Below are 16,118 nucleotides of genomic sequence, written 5' to 3' on the forward strand. Positions count from 1 at the left end.
TAATCTACATTCACTGTAGGACACAGGGCTCTCAATTAAATTCTTTATTAAGTTGTAAGATTAAGAGTACAACACAGACTAAATATGTAAACAGATTTCCCCTGAGGTATAAATTAACATTGGGAGAGAGTATTAAATGCCGACTACTGGAAGCACAGGATAGAGGCTAATTTTGCCTTTTTGGCACATTTGACATTTCCTAAGGCAGTTTTCTATTGCACAGTGTAGACGGGTCTTATCTAAGTACTAGGTCCATTTTACAATCTGCTGCAAACAGATCGACTGATTGATTAAAACACAATGCGACATGATTTTCATAACTCTATCAGGTTATGTAGATATGCTTGTGGACAGACCCAGTTTTAATACCAATAAAAGCTCTACTATAAGAATAAATCAGCAACCATAGACGATAAATACAGAAAAGGAATGTCTTAAAAGCTGGTATACAATCAGTCCTCTTTATGTACCATAAAAGACTGAAGGAAATACATTAGTGTTAAGTGAAAATGACCATCATTTCACCAGAATTGGCCATTTGTGAATTTTACTACAGGTTTCCCTTCCTTTACAATATATTTAAGTACTGACTTGAGTATGTACTTGCTTTAGGCTCATCACAGACTGTTTAGATTTTGAATATGACAAACTGGATTCAAGGCCTGATTAAAAGCACACGATTACAGTGTGGAAATAATTTGTCCATATCAGCAGTACTCAGCGCTTATTCCCTCTCTACACACATGGCAATACCCATTCCACCTCCTATACACAATGAAGCGATCCCTTTCCTTCCCCCTGTCCTCTGAAGCGCATGAAGCAGGGTCACCAACACTCTACAGCCAGACATACCGAGAGGATGACCGAGAGAGATCGCCCCTCCACACACATTCACCTGAAGGAAGAGAGACAAATGAAGTGGTAAATTAACTATAAACAAAAAGAATGGAAAAAATGAGACAGATAGTAGTTCTCTTTCTTTAAATATTACTATTATATTTTTTAACTTGGGCAAAGAGGTCATTTTATTCATTTTCATGTAGCAGTCTAGTCACTGATAGGCTAAGTGAACAAAGGTCAAGGCAGATGCACCTCCAATATTTGCAATAATGGAGAGACACATGATATTACGATCTTGTTACTGTGGTACAGAAATCATTGGGTAACTGTGTCAAAATAATATTGTGTAAAGCTGTATGAAGCATGAAGAAAAGGATTTATAAAGTGGAAGAAATAACACACCTTATCAGGGTTTAAACCGAGCTCCTTTACCACTGCAATGGACTGAGCAGCAAACGCTTCATTTATCTCAAACAGATCGACCTCATCCAGCTTCCATCCGGCTTTATCAACCTGGTTACAAAGCATATTCAATTCACTTTAAAATTTATGGAATCATTATTGCTAGTAATATCCAAATTTGTTGTAAGAATAAATTGGCAAGGACTGTAGCAGAAAACACTTTAATTAATGAATTATATTATATTATATTATATTATGAACCCAACTGTAAATCTGGGTTTTTATTGGATTATATTGGCTATTTCAGGATAAGCACTGATTATAAGAATTTATTCTTCATTCATGTGGATGAATTAGGCCCTGTAATGACTCAACAGATACTCACAGCTTTTCTAATGGCTGGAATTGGCCCTGTGCCCATGACTGAAGGGTCAAGGCCTGCCTGAGCCCAGGACGTGATGCGTGCCATTGGTTTTAAGCCCCGCCTCTGGGCCTCTGATTGGCTCATGAGAACAGTAGCTGCAGCTCCATCATTTATGCCTGTTAAACAAAAAACAATGAAAAAATAAAATAAAAAATGTGTCTCTATGCAGTGAAAATGACACTTAAATTGTGTCATAATTGAATGAAAAAGATGTCACCATTTACCTGATGCATTGCCAGCTGTCACTGTACCACAGCCATCCTTCACAAAACAAGGCTTCAGTTTGGACATAGCATCAATATTACTGCCATGACGCGGGAACTCATCAGCTTTGACCTCGACTGGACCTGATATGATAATAAAGGTTTATTTGAATTTATATTCGGTGTCAACAGAGATAAATACAAGCTTAAGGAGATACAAACATTCCAAAATAAATAGATTTTTTTTATTTTCAAAACTCATTTACTTGAGAATTTGCATAAGATATTAAGACTTGATTTCAGAAAGATGTAAGATGTAAGATGTTTTTTGAAAGTAAAAAAATAAATCAGCAAGGATGCAGGATGATCAAAAGTGACAGTAAAGACTTTTACATTATTACAAGAATAAATAAAATATTATAAATTAATGCTTTTCCTTAGAAATTTCTATTTAAAGAGTCCTGAAAGAATTTATGGTTTTCACAAAAATATTAAGCAGCATGACTGTTTCCAACACTGATACTATTAAATGATCCTTAAGCACCAAATCAGCATATTAGAATAATTTTTGAACAATCATGTGACACTGAAATGACAATATTACTTGTTTTACTGCATTTTTTATAAAATGAATGCATTTTTGTGATATATAAATATTAGACAATGAGCCTCTTACCTTTCCTAGAGGGAACAGTAACTGGCACAATCTCCTGGTCAAAATCTCCAGCCTTCTGAGCTGCTTCAGTTCTGTTCTGTGACGTCACGGCAAACTGGTCCTGAGCCTCACGGGACACCCCCCACTGCTTGGCCACGTTCTCAGCTAACACAGACACATGACCAAAACTAGATCAGTTGCCCAATTAAAGCACACAATAAAGGTAGGCCGTCTGTTTTAAGAAATTACCTGTGACTCCCATGTGGTAGTTGTAAAAGGCGTCTGTGAGTCCATCAGTCAGTATGGAGTCCTGCAAAGTTGAATCTCCCATCTTCACCCCTGACCTCATCTGCACTATATGAGGAGCCTGACAGACAAAGTGCTTCATGGTTATCATCTCTTTTTACTTAAAGATACCAGAAGTGCTCCTTCCAGCGGTCTTACCTGACTCATGCTCTCCATGCCTCCTGCTACTACTATAGTGGATTCTTTAGTCATGATGGACTGAGCACCAAGACACACAGCCTTCAGGCCAGATCCACAGATCATCTGACAGCTCCATGCTGGCACTGAGTATGGGATACCAGCAGCAACACTAGCCTGCCGGGCAGGATTCTGCCCATGACCTAGTACATGTAGGAGAAGACTCTCAATCCACAAGTGTACTACCCTCATTGATGAGTTCTGTATTTATATGGTGGTGAGTGGTCTAAGTATACTACATGAAGGTGCTGTACCTGCAGTGAGGACATGACCCATGATGACCTCGGAGACTTCTTCTGGTTTTACATTGGCTCTCTTAAGCACATCTTTAATGACTAATGTCCCCAAATCATTGAGAGGGACACTACTAAAGGCTCCATTGAATGATCCTGTCAATAAAAAAGCAAAAAAATATTGATACTTTTGTTTCATCTAAATAATATAATTTATGAAAGAAAGCAAAAGCTAAATGAACCAATCAGAGCACGAGAACACTGGCGAGAACGCCGAGCAACCAATCAGATCAGCTTTACGTTTCTTCTGCACCATAGCGAGACACTACACTACTGCCGTATAGCTCGAACATTAGCTAATTAAAATAAACAAGATACATACTTATACATATGCAACCAAAGCAAACAGACTATCTTTCATCAGCTTCATCGCGCAGATTATTATTTGGTTATCTTAATAAGTGTTAGTGACACAGGAGAGAAAACTTTCTAGTATAACTTGTCAACAAGCTGCCACAGGATACACTGCCGTTTGTAGCTAACGTTACAAAGAGGTGCTCAGAGTCAGCATCATGTGGAAAATATCATCATGATAGGATACATGACATTTTGAGAGTTTACCTATAGGAGTCCTTGCGGCAGAAACGATAACAATCGCATCCGTGTTCATCTTTGCTGTAATGCTGGCAGGTTCCTTGTTATGTGTCCGGTAAGCTAGCTCTCTCTCTCTCTCTCTGTATCGAAGAGCCTCCCACACTTCCCGCGGTCTCATTCATTTGACAAGACAAGACCAGGAAAGCATTATAAGTATCTGCCAGTCTAATGCATTGGTTTAATTTTGGTGTTGCGCCATCTAACGGTGTGGACGGCTAACAAAGGCAAGAAACCTTGCTTATGCATACTAGACATCATTAAAAAACGGTTTAATTAAAACTTTACATCACTTTACAGCCTCACTAAATACACACATTTAAATGCACTTTACTGATTAGTTATTAAATTGATGACATGTTGATAAACAGATTGAATGGTTTTGCTAGAATTTATTCAAAGCAGAAAACCAAAGCAATGTTTGAGTCATATTAAAATTCTTTATTGATATTTGGTCAGTACATGAAAAGGATTGAAATCAGAATTTAACAAGATACATCTCAAAAAACTACACACAAGTCAAACAAAACGTTTTCTCTTGTCATGTAGAGGAACAAAAGAAAAGTTCAACATCAGGAAACTAAGGACTCTCTGAACTTGCAGCTCCAAGACTTAATTGAGCAGTGATACATCACACATATCTAAATGATTTCTGAGTTCTAACAAGTGAGCAAATGAACAGTACAGAACCAAGTGTTCATATTACTTTGACAGAGGAAAAACGGTTTAAAAGTCATTCATTAAAAAAAAAAAAAAAATCAAATATACAAACGCATTGTTGCTCATTTTATAAACGTAATCGGCTATGAGCATGTCGCAAATGCACTGAAATAGGTTATGATGGAAGGTCGGGTAGAAAACAAAAGTGATGCATTTGACCATTTCTCAAACAAGAACTTACTGGCCTGAAGTGTGTGATTTCCTTGTTTGTCGTGGTTAAAAAACAAACTGAAACTTTAAGAACATTACAAAACAGACCCTGTGGAGGCATTGGAGGTGTTGGTGGCAACCGTTTCTGCAGATGAGTCCAGGCCATTCTGAGTGCCGTGCCTCATACCCGCAGTCCTGCTGCCTTTGGAGACAGCAGCGGCCTCATGGGAGTCAGCATTGGAGTCTGTATCGTTCGAGTGCTGGGTCACTGACGTCTCACTGCCTGTTGGTGAGTCCACGCTCTCATAGCCTGCACTTAGTTGAGTCACGTACCCTTCTCCGCCCCTCTGGCTTGCTGCATCTTCTGAGTGGTTGGACAGTTTTGACATGCCACCATGAGTGGGGCTGGAGACAGATGGCGATGGTGGGTAATCTTCATCTGCGCTGCTCGCTTCCCTATACAGACTGGACCCAGATGCGCCCCTCTGTGACGAGCTCCCGTTGGAGGGTCCGTTGGACACCCTTCCGCAGTCTTTTGCAACATTTGAGCAGGAGGCGTTCGCAGGTTCGCTTTGAATGGACGGTTCAGAGGCCGCTGAAGGCGAAGTTCTACTTGGACCAGCTCCACTAGAAGTGCCTTGGGAGTTCAACTGAGACAACTGCTGCCTGGTCTCCCTCAGCTGCTGCTGAAGAACCAGGATGGTGCTCTGCATGCCCTCCACCTCCTCATCCAGCTGAATGATGAAGTCATTGAGCTCTGGACCACACAAAATGCACAGGTACAAAAAAAGGACAAAGAGTGAGTTTAAGATCCATAAAAACAAACCATGAATGTGAGTTAGATGAATAGAGAGAGGTTTTGCTCACCATTTTGGCTGCTCTTGAGCTCTTCGCTGTACTTCTTCTGCAAGGCGAGCTCGGCCTCCAGCTGGGCGATGCGCCCCTGAGACAGCTGCCTGCCCAACTCTTGATTCTCCTGGATCAGCATGCGACATTTCGCCATCAGCTTCTTACCAGTCTGGCTGCAAGGGAAACAAGTCTAACATCACATGGTGAACATGGCCACAGGGTCGACACAAGTGGCCACTGCATTTACAAACTGGGTGGTGACATTACCCAACCAGAAACAGCTTCCAACAAACTCTCCAATGGCCACACTGGTCTTCAGACTGGTAAATACTGTTGACCAGTAATGTATGTTTACATGCACTTATGAAAATACAAAAGAAAACGGTATTTTGAAACTAGTAAAAGAAAACATGAGATTCAACACGACTGAATTTCTGTATGTGACTAAGTTCTTACAACTTTTTAAAGAGTGCATGTGAGTGGAAAAGTAGTAGGAAAGCCAATTACCAATCGTGCCACATGTATATGCAGTTAAAAATGCACTGCTAACATGGCACATGTAAGTGCAACGGCAGCTTGGCAGCGCAGGTTCCTGGTGTGCATGTAAACATAGTCAACGACAATCAAGAAAATCAAGTAACAGTTCAAACAATTCTGGGAAGAGATGGTTGAACAGTTAGCAGACCAAACAAACAAGTGCAATACATCTGAACATATCTAGTATGGTAGCATTCCTATAGACCATTGAACAAGTTGCAAAACCAAGTTCATTTAAAAATCTAAAAGCAGAGATGATCACAGATCCAAAGAAAGTACCTACCTGTTAATCTAAAAACCAGCTATGAGCAACCAAGCAATAATTCAATTAATGTTATTGTGACTGGTCTTGCACTAAATGACAGAAGATTAAAAAAGTGCTATAAATATTCCAGACAATAGACAACACAATTTCTTGTATTATCATTGAGATAAAATAACTGCAAAGCTGGATGTGCCAGTGCACTTAATTTAAATCAGCAGCATGTGTTACTCTTCTACTTAAGGTTAGGTAAATGCAACCCACATCTACTGGAAAACTCTGAGCTTGTACTGATATATTAATATACTGCATTAAAGATGTATTCAGTAGCATTAAACTTTAATGAACAGAATGGTCACTAGGGTGCTTTGGTGCCAAATACAGTAGTTAGTAATACTACTGTCCTCAAAGTAAAGGACTTGGAATCATTTCACAGCAAATGCTGGCATTTAACATCAAAAGCAGTTTGAGGTTAAATGTTGAGGTCAAATATAGAATATTTCCTTAAACTGGTTAACCATCTTTTCTGAACGAACTGCTGCAATTAAATCTCTGATTAATTATATAGAGCAGACAATATTTCAAAAGACTTGGTTACAAAGAAAATTGCCTAACCCAAACTGTTTTCATAGATCTGCAAAGCAGAATGTCTAAAACTACTCTTGAATCACTCAGATTGTAAATGCAACAATAACGTTAAAATGTAATAACTGCTATAAAGTATCTACTGAGCAAAAAACCTGCAATAGAATTAAATGTATCCCGAGGGAAACAAGACCATTGAAATCCTCACTGGGTGACCGCAAAATAAAAAGTGGATTAGAAAAGATACACAAGATAAATACAAATTATTATACACAAACATTTAAACAGGTTGAATAAATTCCTCCAACACACATTGCACATTTGCATTCACATTGAATAAAACAATTATGCTTGCATCTGCAGCAGCGCAACAGCCAATTTAAGACAATTACCAAGTCAGTCAATTCATTTGGACCACACTGCTGTAAATGCAAGGTGCATTTTCAGAGCAAAAACAAAGTATAATGTTACGAACACCAAAAAAGAAAAGGTTTGAAACACTGTACCGTATGTCGCACCTGTGAGATGAACATATACCAAAGTCTTTGCAGATCAGAAAGTCTGATTCGTCCCCCAAAGTCTTACATCATAACAAAGGCTTCTGCCCCAAAGTCTTAAGATTGCTTAACTCCTCCCCATTTCATTGCATCACACTACATTCCCACCTCCCTGTGTTAACATTCTAGAGTCTCAAGGCATCTACGATGGAGTTTAAATGGGGGGCATATTCCTCTGCAACACATTTAGTAGGGCCATGTCATGTTTTAAATGTTCAATCAGTGATCTTTAAACTACAGTTCAATCAGCTCCAGAGCCAACGCTTTGCTCAAGTCTTTCATAGGCCGCCTTTTTTGTTACAGGAAGCTTTCTAACATGTGCTGGAAGGGGGCATTTCCGACGTGACCACCTCTTCAGGAACAGTCCCGATTCCTTCAGGCTTCTGTACCATGAGGGGTGTGGGGGGAGAGAGAAAGCTGAAACAAAAGTGTCACCTGACCAAAACTGTTGGGTTTTGTTCTGATTTTACATTACGGTATTTGTAATAGCAGGGCAATACGAAAGAAAAATGTCTTTTGTTCTGAGTTTTGGCTTTAAAGTCTGAGTCTCGTTGTGAGCAAAACATTTCAGTCTTCCCCCACCATTATCTGCACTCCTGCAGAGGAGAAGGTGGGGGTGAATCAGGACAGTCTTGACTTTTTGTTTGGAGGGGGAGTTATTTTAGTTTACCTATCAGGTGTAAATTTCCAGGCACTCAGTTCATTTTGGGCTTGCTCCAGTTTGTCTTTAGTCTGTTCCAGTTCAGCCTTCATTTTGAGGAAAAATAAGTTGATGGCTGGGTCCACCATGGACGATCTCAGCTGAGCTGCGCTCGGTTGCTGGACTTGCTTCAGGTACTGGATTTGAGTCTGAAAGGTAAGAGAGACCATTAAAATCTCAGCATGTAACAAACATTGATATGAATGTAGGCATGTGATGCCTAGTCTGTAAAAAATAACTCTTCAGCTTTGAAGCTGGTATACTATTAAGTAACTGTTTAAAAGAAAAAAAACAGGACCTTTACAACAATTGGTTAATAACTATATATTACAAGTATTACAGTATGTAATGTTTCATTAATAAACAGTAGCTTAAACAGGCAAACTATGCTTTGGGTTCCAAATCTTAAAGGAGACATATTATGCCCCTTTTTTCAATATGTAATATAAGTCTCCGGTGTCCCCAGAATGTGTCTGTGAAGTTTCAGCTCAAAATACTCCACAGATCATTTATTATATTATTTTGGAAATGCCTATTTTGAGTGGAAGCGGAAACATGCTGTTTTTTGGCCTGTGTCTTTAAATGCAAATGAGCTGCTGCTCCCAGACGCCTTTTCCAGAATAGAGCTGCGTCATTACAGTTTGGATTTGCTAAAAACATCTGTTTTGGTTCTGATTATCATGTTTATCGCACTGAAATCATGTGTTTTAAACCATATTAGTTTAAACTTTGGTTTTCAGAGTGCACACATCCGAAGCACACGGACAGAAAGCGGCTGTCACAGAATGTGAGTACTAAACTAAGTTCTCATTCACACACAAGTTTGTGTAAAAAACAGACGAGTTACAAAAACAGTCGGTTATGTCCGTGAAGGTAAACAGCTGAGAAATAAATCACATGATTATTTTAGATCTGTGTGGTAGCAGCAATACACAGTAAATAAATCCACTGCTCTGTTGTCTCCTCTGAGGCTGGGACTCTAAACAGTGTTCTGTGCTCGTCTGTGCAGCCAAAGACAGAACAGTTAGCATGTTTTGCTCAAACCTTCTCCACGGCATTAGAGCTGGTACACCGTTGTCACTTGCAAAATCAAAATGACGGCGCCGTGGGTGGAAGCTTACAGATTAAGGGGCGGTAATATTATAATGAGATCCCTTCTGCACCGTCACTAGGGGAGCGGAATCAGATGCGCTCCTTTTTTCAGACGCTTCCAGAAAAAGGCTTACCAAAACCAAGTTACTGGGTTAATCTTTTTCACATTTCCTTGGTTGTATATGCACCAGGGATCTGATTATAGCACTTAAAACATGGAAAAGTCAGATTTTCATATGTCACCTTTAAAATAAGACCAATGAAAATCTAGATGGGTCAAAACTTCAAACTTTAATTTGTACCCGCAACAACTGTATATATATATATAAAGAAAGTAAACATGATGCCTGACTTGAGTGTGCAATTCTGTGGTCATCTACTATCCCACATTTTCCAGCAACGTGCATTTGCATTACTTTTAGTCAGGTGTTCCCAGGTTGAAATGCTGGAAACAATATTCTCATTTCTGCATACGCACACCGAATTTGATGAATTACAGAGAATCATTTGCATGATACACATTTGGATACAGATTTGACTGAAACACAACAGCAGCTATTACTTGGGTAAATATTCACAGATGCTTCACAGACAAGTCAGTACAAAGGACAAATACAACTACTCTGTATAAAATCTTAACACTTCTGATTCACTATCATTTAAATTCTACATCCACATGCTGTGGAAATCAAAACATCTACTACCCTCCATCAGAGACACTCAATACCATTCAAGCAAACTGACCCAGTTCCTCTAATAAGAACGGACCATAAAGCAGAAGTCAAAAAGGAGACATAGCAAACTTACTGTACACTCTTGCATTTCCTGCTCTTTAGTAGCAAGCCTCATCACCAGGATGTTTTCTCTGCGTGCAGATTCCTGCTGTTGCTGTTTCAACTTCTCCTCAGACTCTTTCAGGCCCGTCACATCATTGGCTGCAGACATTTCAGCATGAAAAAGACGCATTAGTTATAGACATTTTATTTTCTGCGCAACATTACACCTAGTACATTTGCTTTAGTAAACCACTCAAAGCTATTAATTATTCAGAACATCTGGGATGTGCAAACTTACAGTTTAAATCAGCATATTTTGTCTCAAGCATCTGGACATAAGCTTCATGCTGTTTCCACCTACACCCGGAACAAAACACATCAGTATCACAATCTGGAAAACTTCAACATATATGCATACTCCTAAAGCTTACTGCACAACAGGATGGCTACACACCTTGTACACAGCTCCTCTCGAGTCAGGGTCTTCATGTCAGATTCACTAAGGCGAACCTGCAATGACATAAAGGGGAAATAAAGACTTATAAAAAAGATCATGTTGGCGGAAAGGGACTCGTATGATCAGATTAGACTGCGACAATGAGCTCACCTTCTTCAGGAGAGGTTCTTCATTGGTCATCCTGATCTCTGTGAAAGAAAGAAGTGGACAAATCAGGCATCCAGTGAATGCAAAGCACTCAAAGATCCGCAGACATCCCAAGCAATAATATGAAGCAAAGACAGTGGCGTGGATTTCACACGCCTACACATGTACTATTACAAATACAGGCCACCAGGCGAGAGATTCGCTCGCTTTTACATCAACGCAACCATTACAGGGGAAGAATTTGCCTGTTTATTTATATCACTTCGCAGTCGTGCATAAAAAAAATTATAATCGTAAAAACGTAGCGACAATTAGGAAAAATTCAGTTGCTCGTTTGAAAACTTAAACTGCTCCACTAACCGGGAAATTACTCGGGCTTACTGTACAAGCATTTCATGCATCTCCGTCTCCACATTTAACCTTTTTATAAACGAAATAGCAACATCTTATCGGTCTCCACAGATTTTATTTTTACAGTTAGCTTATCTTTGTGCGAAAAAGACTATAACCTTATCTTCCAGGGAAAACGAGTTTAAAGAGCTGACATGTTAAACGATCTGCGTTGCACACCACCGCGCCATTCTGATTCAATCTCGTGATGCTCGTTTCTGTCGGGGAAATGTGAAGCTTACGTAGCCGACAATGCATGTTCTTCTTAAAATAAAGCCAGTTAATTACCGCCAATAGACGTGGAGTAATAAAAACGTATCGGCGCCTTCTTGGAGCAGTTTCGCTGGCACAAAATGGCGGAGAAGGAAGAGACTCTCCCTCTCCGAGAAGCAGCACTTTATCTGAAATAAGAAAATATCACCCTCAACACTTACCAGAGCCGATTCACCTCGACCAGAATGACGCGTATTTCTTCCAATATGAGATCTTAAGCAGTTATGTTAAATTGTGAGTTTCTCTGGAGGAGGAAAGGCTACGTTTTTGATTTAGATGGAGGGGAGCGCGGCCGCCATGACCAGCGTGTGCGCGATGTTCAGCCGCACAGCATCAGTGTATTCGCGCGAGCGCCGAGGAGGAGGAGCACGTCACCGACGCAGTGTTGCCATGTTGCCGCTGAGGGCTACTGAGAAATCGGGTCTCCGTCAACTGATAGTTATCGACTATAATAATAATAATAATAATAATAATAATAATAATAATAATAATACTTGGCTTATTACAAAAATTGCCGCGTTGTGTTATGATTTACCCCACTGACACAAATAAAGTCTGCCTAATATATGCGACACATATACCCACATAACTGTTTGGCCACAAGTATGACATTATTAATTGCTTTAACGTTACTTGCTTTGGTTTACATTTCTCCTTTCGTCCCGGGTTTGTGCTTCCCCGAAGTGGTCGATCATTTTTGGTTTGTTTTTTAGACCTTGTTGCGTGTTTTCTTTGCGGGATCTGGCAACACAAGACAAACAGACAAATAGTGTTCTCTTTAACATGTTTACCATATACATCCACGAACCTGTGCATTACATTTTACTTTACGTCTGAGCTAACTATGTCTTCATTCGTCATAAAACGGCTTGTGTAATTCTCAACCCACCAGCTGATTTTCTCTTGGAATTACTGCAGTATTAATCCACGTTGAACAATTAATTGTGCTGTAGTGTGAGCTATAACAACATTTACGATCGTTATAAAACATGCGTAATATGTTCCGAAACGAAGCTTTTTATTTTAGTGACCAAGTTACTCACTATAAAAGTAAGGCCTAGAATGACTGGCTGGGTTATTCCAGTTGACACAGGGGGTGCTCGGTTTTGTACCGTCTTTAACTTACACAAATGTCCTTCATATGGGATATATATACTAAATTATTAAAAAAATAAAATCTCATCTAAACATCTCATCTTATATTTCACTCGTAAACAAAGTGTATAGTGAAATCCGTTAACAATGAGAAAACATGTATGACCCCTATTTTGATATAATGGTACGCTCTAGTCCAAGTTGAAGTTGAAATTTCAAGGGCAGGCTGTAATGGAGAGAGCTTAGGTTTCTGAAGTGCATGTGTCGCTGTATGACGGACTAGAGCATGCTGTGCAGAGTCGGATATGTCCGCAGGTAAAGATAAAGTCTGAATCAGCTTTCATATTGTGTGCTGCTAACTGAATAACCAGGCCTTTTTAAATTATTAAATTAAAGGCAGTATGAATAAACTGCGCACTTTTATGTCTGGTGGAGCGACCAGGCTAACATCATCAAACTATGATAGTTTGCGTAACGATATTGCGAGATCAGTTTCAGTAGGTTTTTTTTAGGGTTTTTTTTGATTTTGATTTTTGTTTTTGTAATTGAATTTGGATTTTGTTGATTTGGGTTTGACAAACAACAGCTTAGCCTGTTATAAATATCTAATCTATGAATTAAATGTGTACACAGCTAGATTTTATTTGAACTAACCGTACAAACCTGTTGGAACAACAATAGTAATAATAAACTTTATCAGAAGACACTCAGGCCTGCTAAAAAAAATACACGTATACTGGCACACAATCAGTATTATGTTAGCAGATAGATAGATAGCTCTCTGAACCAGAGGTTTTCAAAATGATTTGATACCCTCATATTATGATGCCTTGCAAGATGCACCCCCCCCCCTTTTTTTTTTAATATAAGGACACTTAAACAGTTTCATTTTAACTTTTTGGAAAATGTATTTTGTAAATCCATGGACCCCAGTGTTAAAACCTCTGTTCTGGTCACCTGACTGCTGCCATGTAGCAACAATCCCATGTGAGCTCAGCATGGTAATCCAACATATCTTGCAACATATCCTACACCCCTGCCAAATTCTCGCAATACTCTGATTGCAATGCTTATCTACTTCATATATTAAAATATTTAATAGTTTTTATTTATTGTTGTCGATTCCAGGTGCGCTGCCACCTTGAACCCCATCTTGGGTGCTGTGGCCTCCAGACAGAAGCACACACTGCCTGACCTTCCTTATGACTATGGTGCACTTGAGCCTCACATCTGTGCTGAGATTATGCAGCTTCACCACAGCAAGCACCATGCAACATATGTCAACAACCTCAATGTCACTGAAGAAAAATATCAAGAGGCACTGGCCAAGGGTGAGAACAAATCAGATTTTTTACTTTTTTGCTGTCCTTTGTGATCGTTGTCTGATAGAACAGTGGTTTTCTAGGTAAAAATTAGACTGCCCAACAGCACAAACATCTTAGGGCTTGGTCTGGCTGATCAATCACTTCATACTATCACACCTTCATTATGTTCCAAATTGAAATGTTACTGCACAATTTCATGCAAACGTATGCACTATTCTTGGGGATATTTGGCCTGGAAAAGAAAGTGGGAGACTAAGCTCTTTTGTAGCTGGACAAAATAAACATCTGATAGGAGAATGATAACATGGTGGGAATGCTAGTACACTTTTAAGTTAACCTCCTTGACATACACTAAGACATGATTATGCATCTGTTGGTTTTTCAATTGGCAGCCATTGTAGGAGAAGTGGTGAGCATGTCACACAAAGCAGTCAAAAACTTTTTTTTTGATGATGATGATGATGATGATGATGATCAGACTAAAGCTCAAATGTAAAAAAAAAAAAAAAAAATCATACCAGTGTTGTTAAGTAAAATTATTACAATTATTTTCATTAGTTGAAATAAAGCTAAAAACAAATTAAATATAAATTTTAGATGAAAATATACATTTATAAAAATGTAAACAAAAATCAGAAATATTGCCTGGCCGCTAAATGTGAAATAAAATGTTTACGTACTAAAATAACAAACTAAAACTTAAATATTCAACTAAATAGGAAAATTTAAAACAAAACTAATAAACATAACAAATGCACATAAAATTGCTAAAACGTAACCTAAAATTCAAATAACCGAAAATATAAAATTAAAAGCCAATTCAAAATATTAATAAATGCTAGATTAGTATATAAATAATACTGAAATTACACTGCTTTACACCTCATTCCCTCAATCATTTATAACGTAGATCAGTATATGTTTTATTAATGGTTCAGTAGTAGCAGTATAAAACAAGTGTTTAGGTTTGACCTTGCTGTGTTACAGGTGATGTGACAACTCAAGTCTCCCTTCAGCCTGCACTGAAATTTAATGGTGGTGGCCATATTAATCATACCATATTCTGGACAAATCTGTCACCGAATGGTGGAGGAGAACCACAGGGTAGGAGTCATTGTACACATGAATAGACGTTGGTTGAACATATCCATACTGCTATTTCATTTGTCGTTTATGAAGCATATAGTTGTATGTGATGAGTCTTTGTTTTTTTATTACAGGTGAGCTGTCGGAAGCCATCAAGCGTGACTTTGGCTCATTTCAGAAGATGAAGGAGAAGATGTCAGCTGCCACAGTGGCTGTTCAGGGCTCAGGATGGGGCTGGCTGGGCTTTGATAAGGACAGTGGAAGACTGAGGATTGCTGCATGTGGGAACCAAGACCCTTTGCAGGGCACTACAGGTAAATCTTCCACAATGAATAGTAGTGAATAGATCTATTTTGGTAGTACAGGTATGAATCCCCACGTTGAGTTCACGTGGTCATTTTTCATACGCTCTTAACAAGACCCTCAGTGAATACACACACACAAAAAAAACTTCAACTTATTCACAAGAGTCATCCATGTATATGTAGCAGTTGTATGTATTTCTTAAGGTAAAGCAATATTCTGGTAAACTCCAAAGAGAAAGAAATCATTTGTTTTTAAAGTTGTTAAAGTCTTTGAACTTTACTATATACTCTCTTTCTCTTTTAAATTTGAGGTCTCGTCCCACTTCTTGGGATAGATGTCTGGGAGCATGCATACTATCTCCAGTACAAGAATGTTAGACCTGACTATGTTAAAGCCATCTGGAATGTTGTGAACTGGGAGAATGTCAGCGAGCGTCTGCAAGCTGCCAAGAAATAAATTGAACCACACTTGGGGAGGAAAAAAAGAACACAGTGTCCGTTTAGACCTTCGAAGCGCACAAATAATCAGACAACATTACAGCATTCTTGACAAGTTCATTTTTCATGCAGAATTGTGCAGTCTAATTCATAGCTTGCTTTATCGTTGAGTCGAAATCAAAGAATATGTACGTTCATGCTCTCAGTAAATTCAAATTAAAAGATGTTTGAACATGCTCTTTGTTGTGTTTTCGTGATTTTTTTTTTTTAAGCCTAAATGACATTTATAAAATATTAATATTATAAAGCAAATATTTTAATTTTTATTTTAACATTGCTAATATAAAATGAATGGTAGTAAAATACTGTATGTTTTACAATATGTAAATATTGTTTTTTACAATATGTTTTATAATCTGTCTGATATTTAGAATCGGATACGCTCAATAAAGGATAAGCAACGCAGGGTTGGTAAAAAAACAA

General features: G+C 38.6%; 3 protein-coding genes across 5 annotated transcripts; 1 reads left to right on the forward strand and 2 right to left on the reverse strand.

Moving 5' to 3' along the window:
* Positions 1-29: 29 nt before the first annotated feature.
* Positions 30-4,015, reverse strand: LOC122140993 (acetyl-CoA acetyltransferase, cytosolic-like). The gene is made up of 9 exons (XM_042746564.1): positions 3,862-4,015; positions 3,262-3,396; positions 2,969-3,150; positions 2,774-2,891; positions 2,546-2,689; positions 1,891-2,013; positions 1,628-1,782; positions 1,243-1,353; positions 30-895 (listed from the first exon to the last, which is right to left on the reverse strand). The coding sequence occupies exons 1-9, from the start codon at positions 4,010-4,012 to the stop codon at positions 725-727; spliced, it is 1,290 nt and encodes a 429-aa protein (XP_042602498.1). The 5' UTR covers positions 4,013-4,015; the 3' UTR covers positions 30-724.
* Positions 4,016-4,317: 302 nt separating this feature from the next.
* Positions 4,318-12,085, reverse strand: LOC109112650 (WT1 associated protein). 3 transcript variants are annotated; one of them, XM_019125556.2, is made up of 8 exons: positions 12,024-12,085; positions 10,727-10,764; positions 10,574-10,629; positions 10,418-10,476; positions 10,151-10,278; positions 8,222-8,400; positions 5,629-5,783; positions 4,318-5,518 (listed from the first exon to the last, which is right to left on the reverse strand). In XM_019125556.2, the coding sequence occupies exons 1-8, from the start codon at positions 12,079-12,081 to the stop codon at positions 4,857-4,859; spliced, it is 1,335 nt and encodes a 444-aa protein (XP_018981101.2). In that variant the 5' UTR covers positions 12,082-12,085; the 3' UTR covers positions 4,318-4,856. The 3 variants fall into 3 exon arrangements, with proteins under 3 accessions (XP_018981101.2, XP_042602496.1, XP_042602497.1); XM_042746562.1 differs by lacking the exon at positions 12,024-12,085 and adding an exon at positions 11,548-11,737; XM_042746563.1 differs by lacking the exon at positions 12,024-12,085 and adding an exon at positions 11,402-11,420.
* A 575-nt stretch (positions 12,086-12,660) lies between these two features.
* On the forward strand, positions 12,661-15,872 carry LOC122140994 (superoxide dismutase [Mn], mitochondrial-like). The gene is made up of 5 exons (XM_042746565.1): positions 12,661-12,796; positions 13,610-13,812; positions 14,794-14,910; positions 15,027-15,206; positions 15,509-15,872. Exons 1-5 carry the CDS (start codon positions 12,768-12,770, stop codon positions 15,652-15,654), a joined length of 675 nt encoding a protein of 224 aa, XP_042602499.1. The 5' UTR covers positions 12,661-12,767; the 3' UTR covers positions 15,655-15,872.
* The last annotated feature ends 246 nt before the right edge of the window (positions 15,873-16,118 follow it).

The sequence above is a fragment of the Cyprinus carpio genome, chromosome B20 (assembly GCF_018340385.1).
Source record: "Cyprinus carpio isolate SPL01 chromosome B20, ASM1834038v1, whole genome shotgun sequence".
Taxonomy (NCBI): domain Eukaryota; kingdom Metazoa; phylum Chordata; class Actinopteri; order Cypriniformes; family Cyprinidae; genus Cyprinus; species Cyprinus carpio.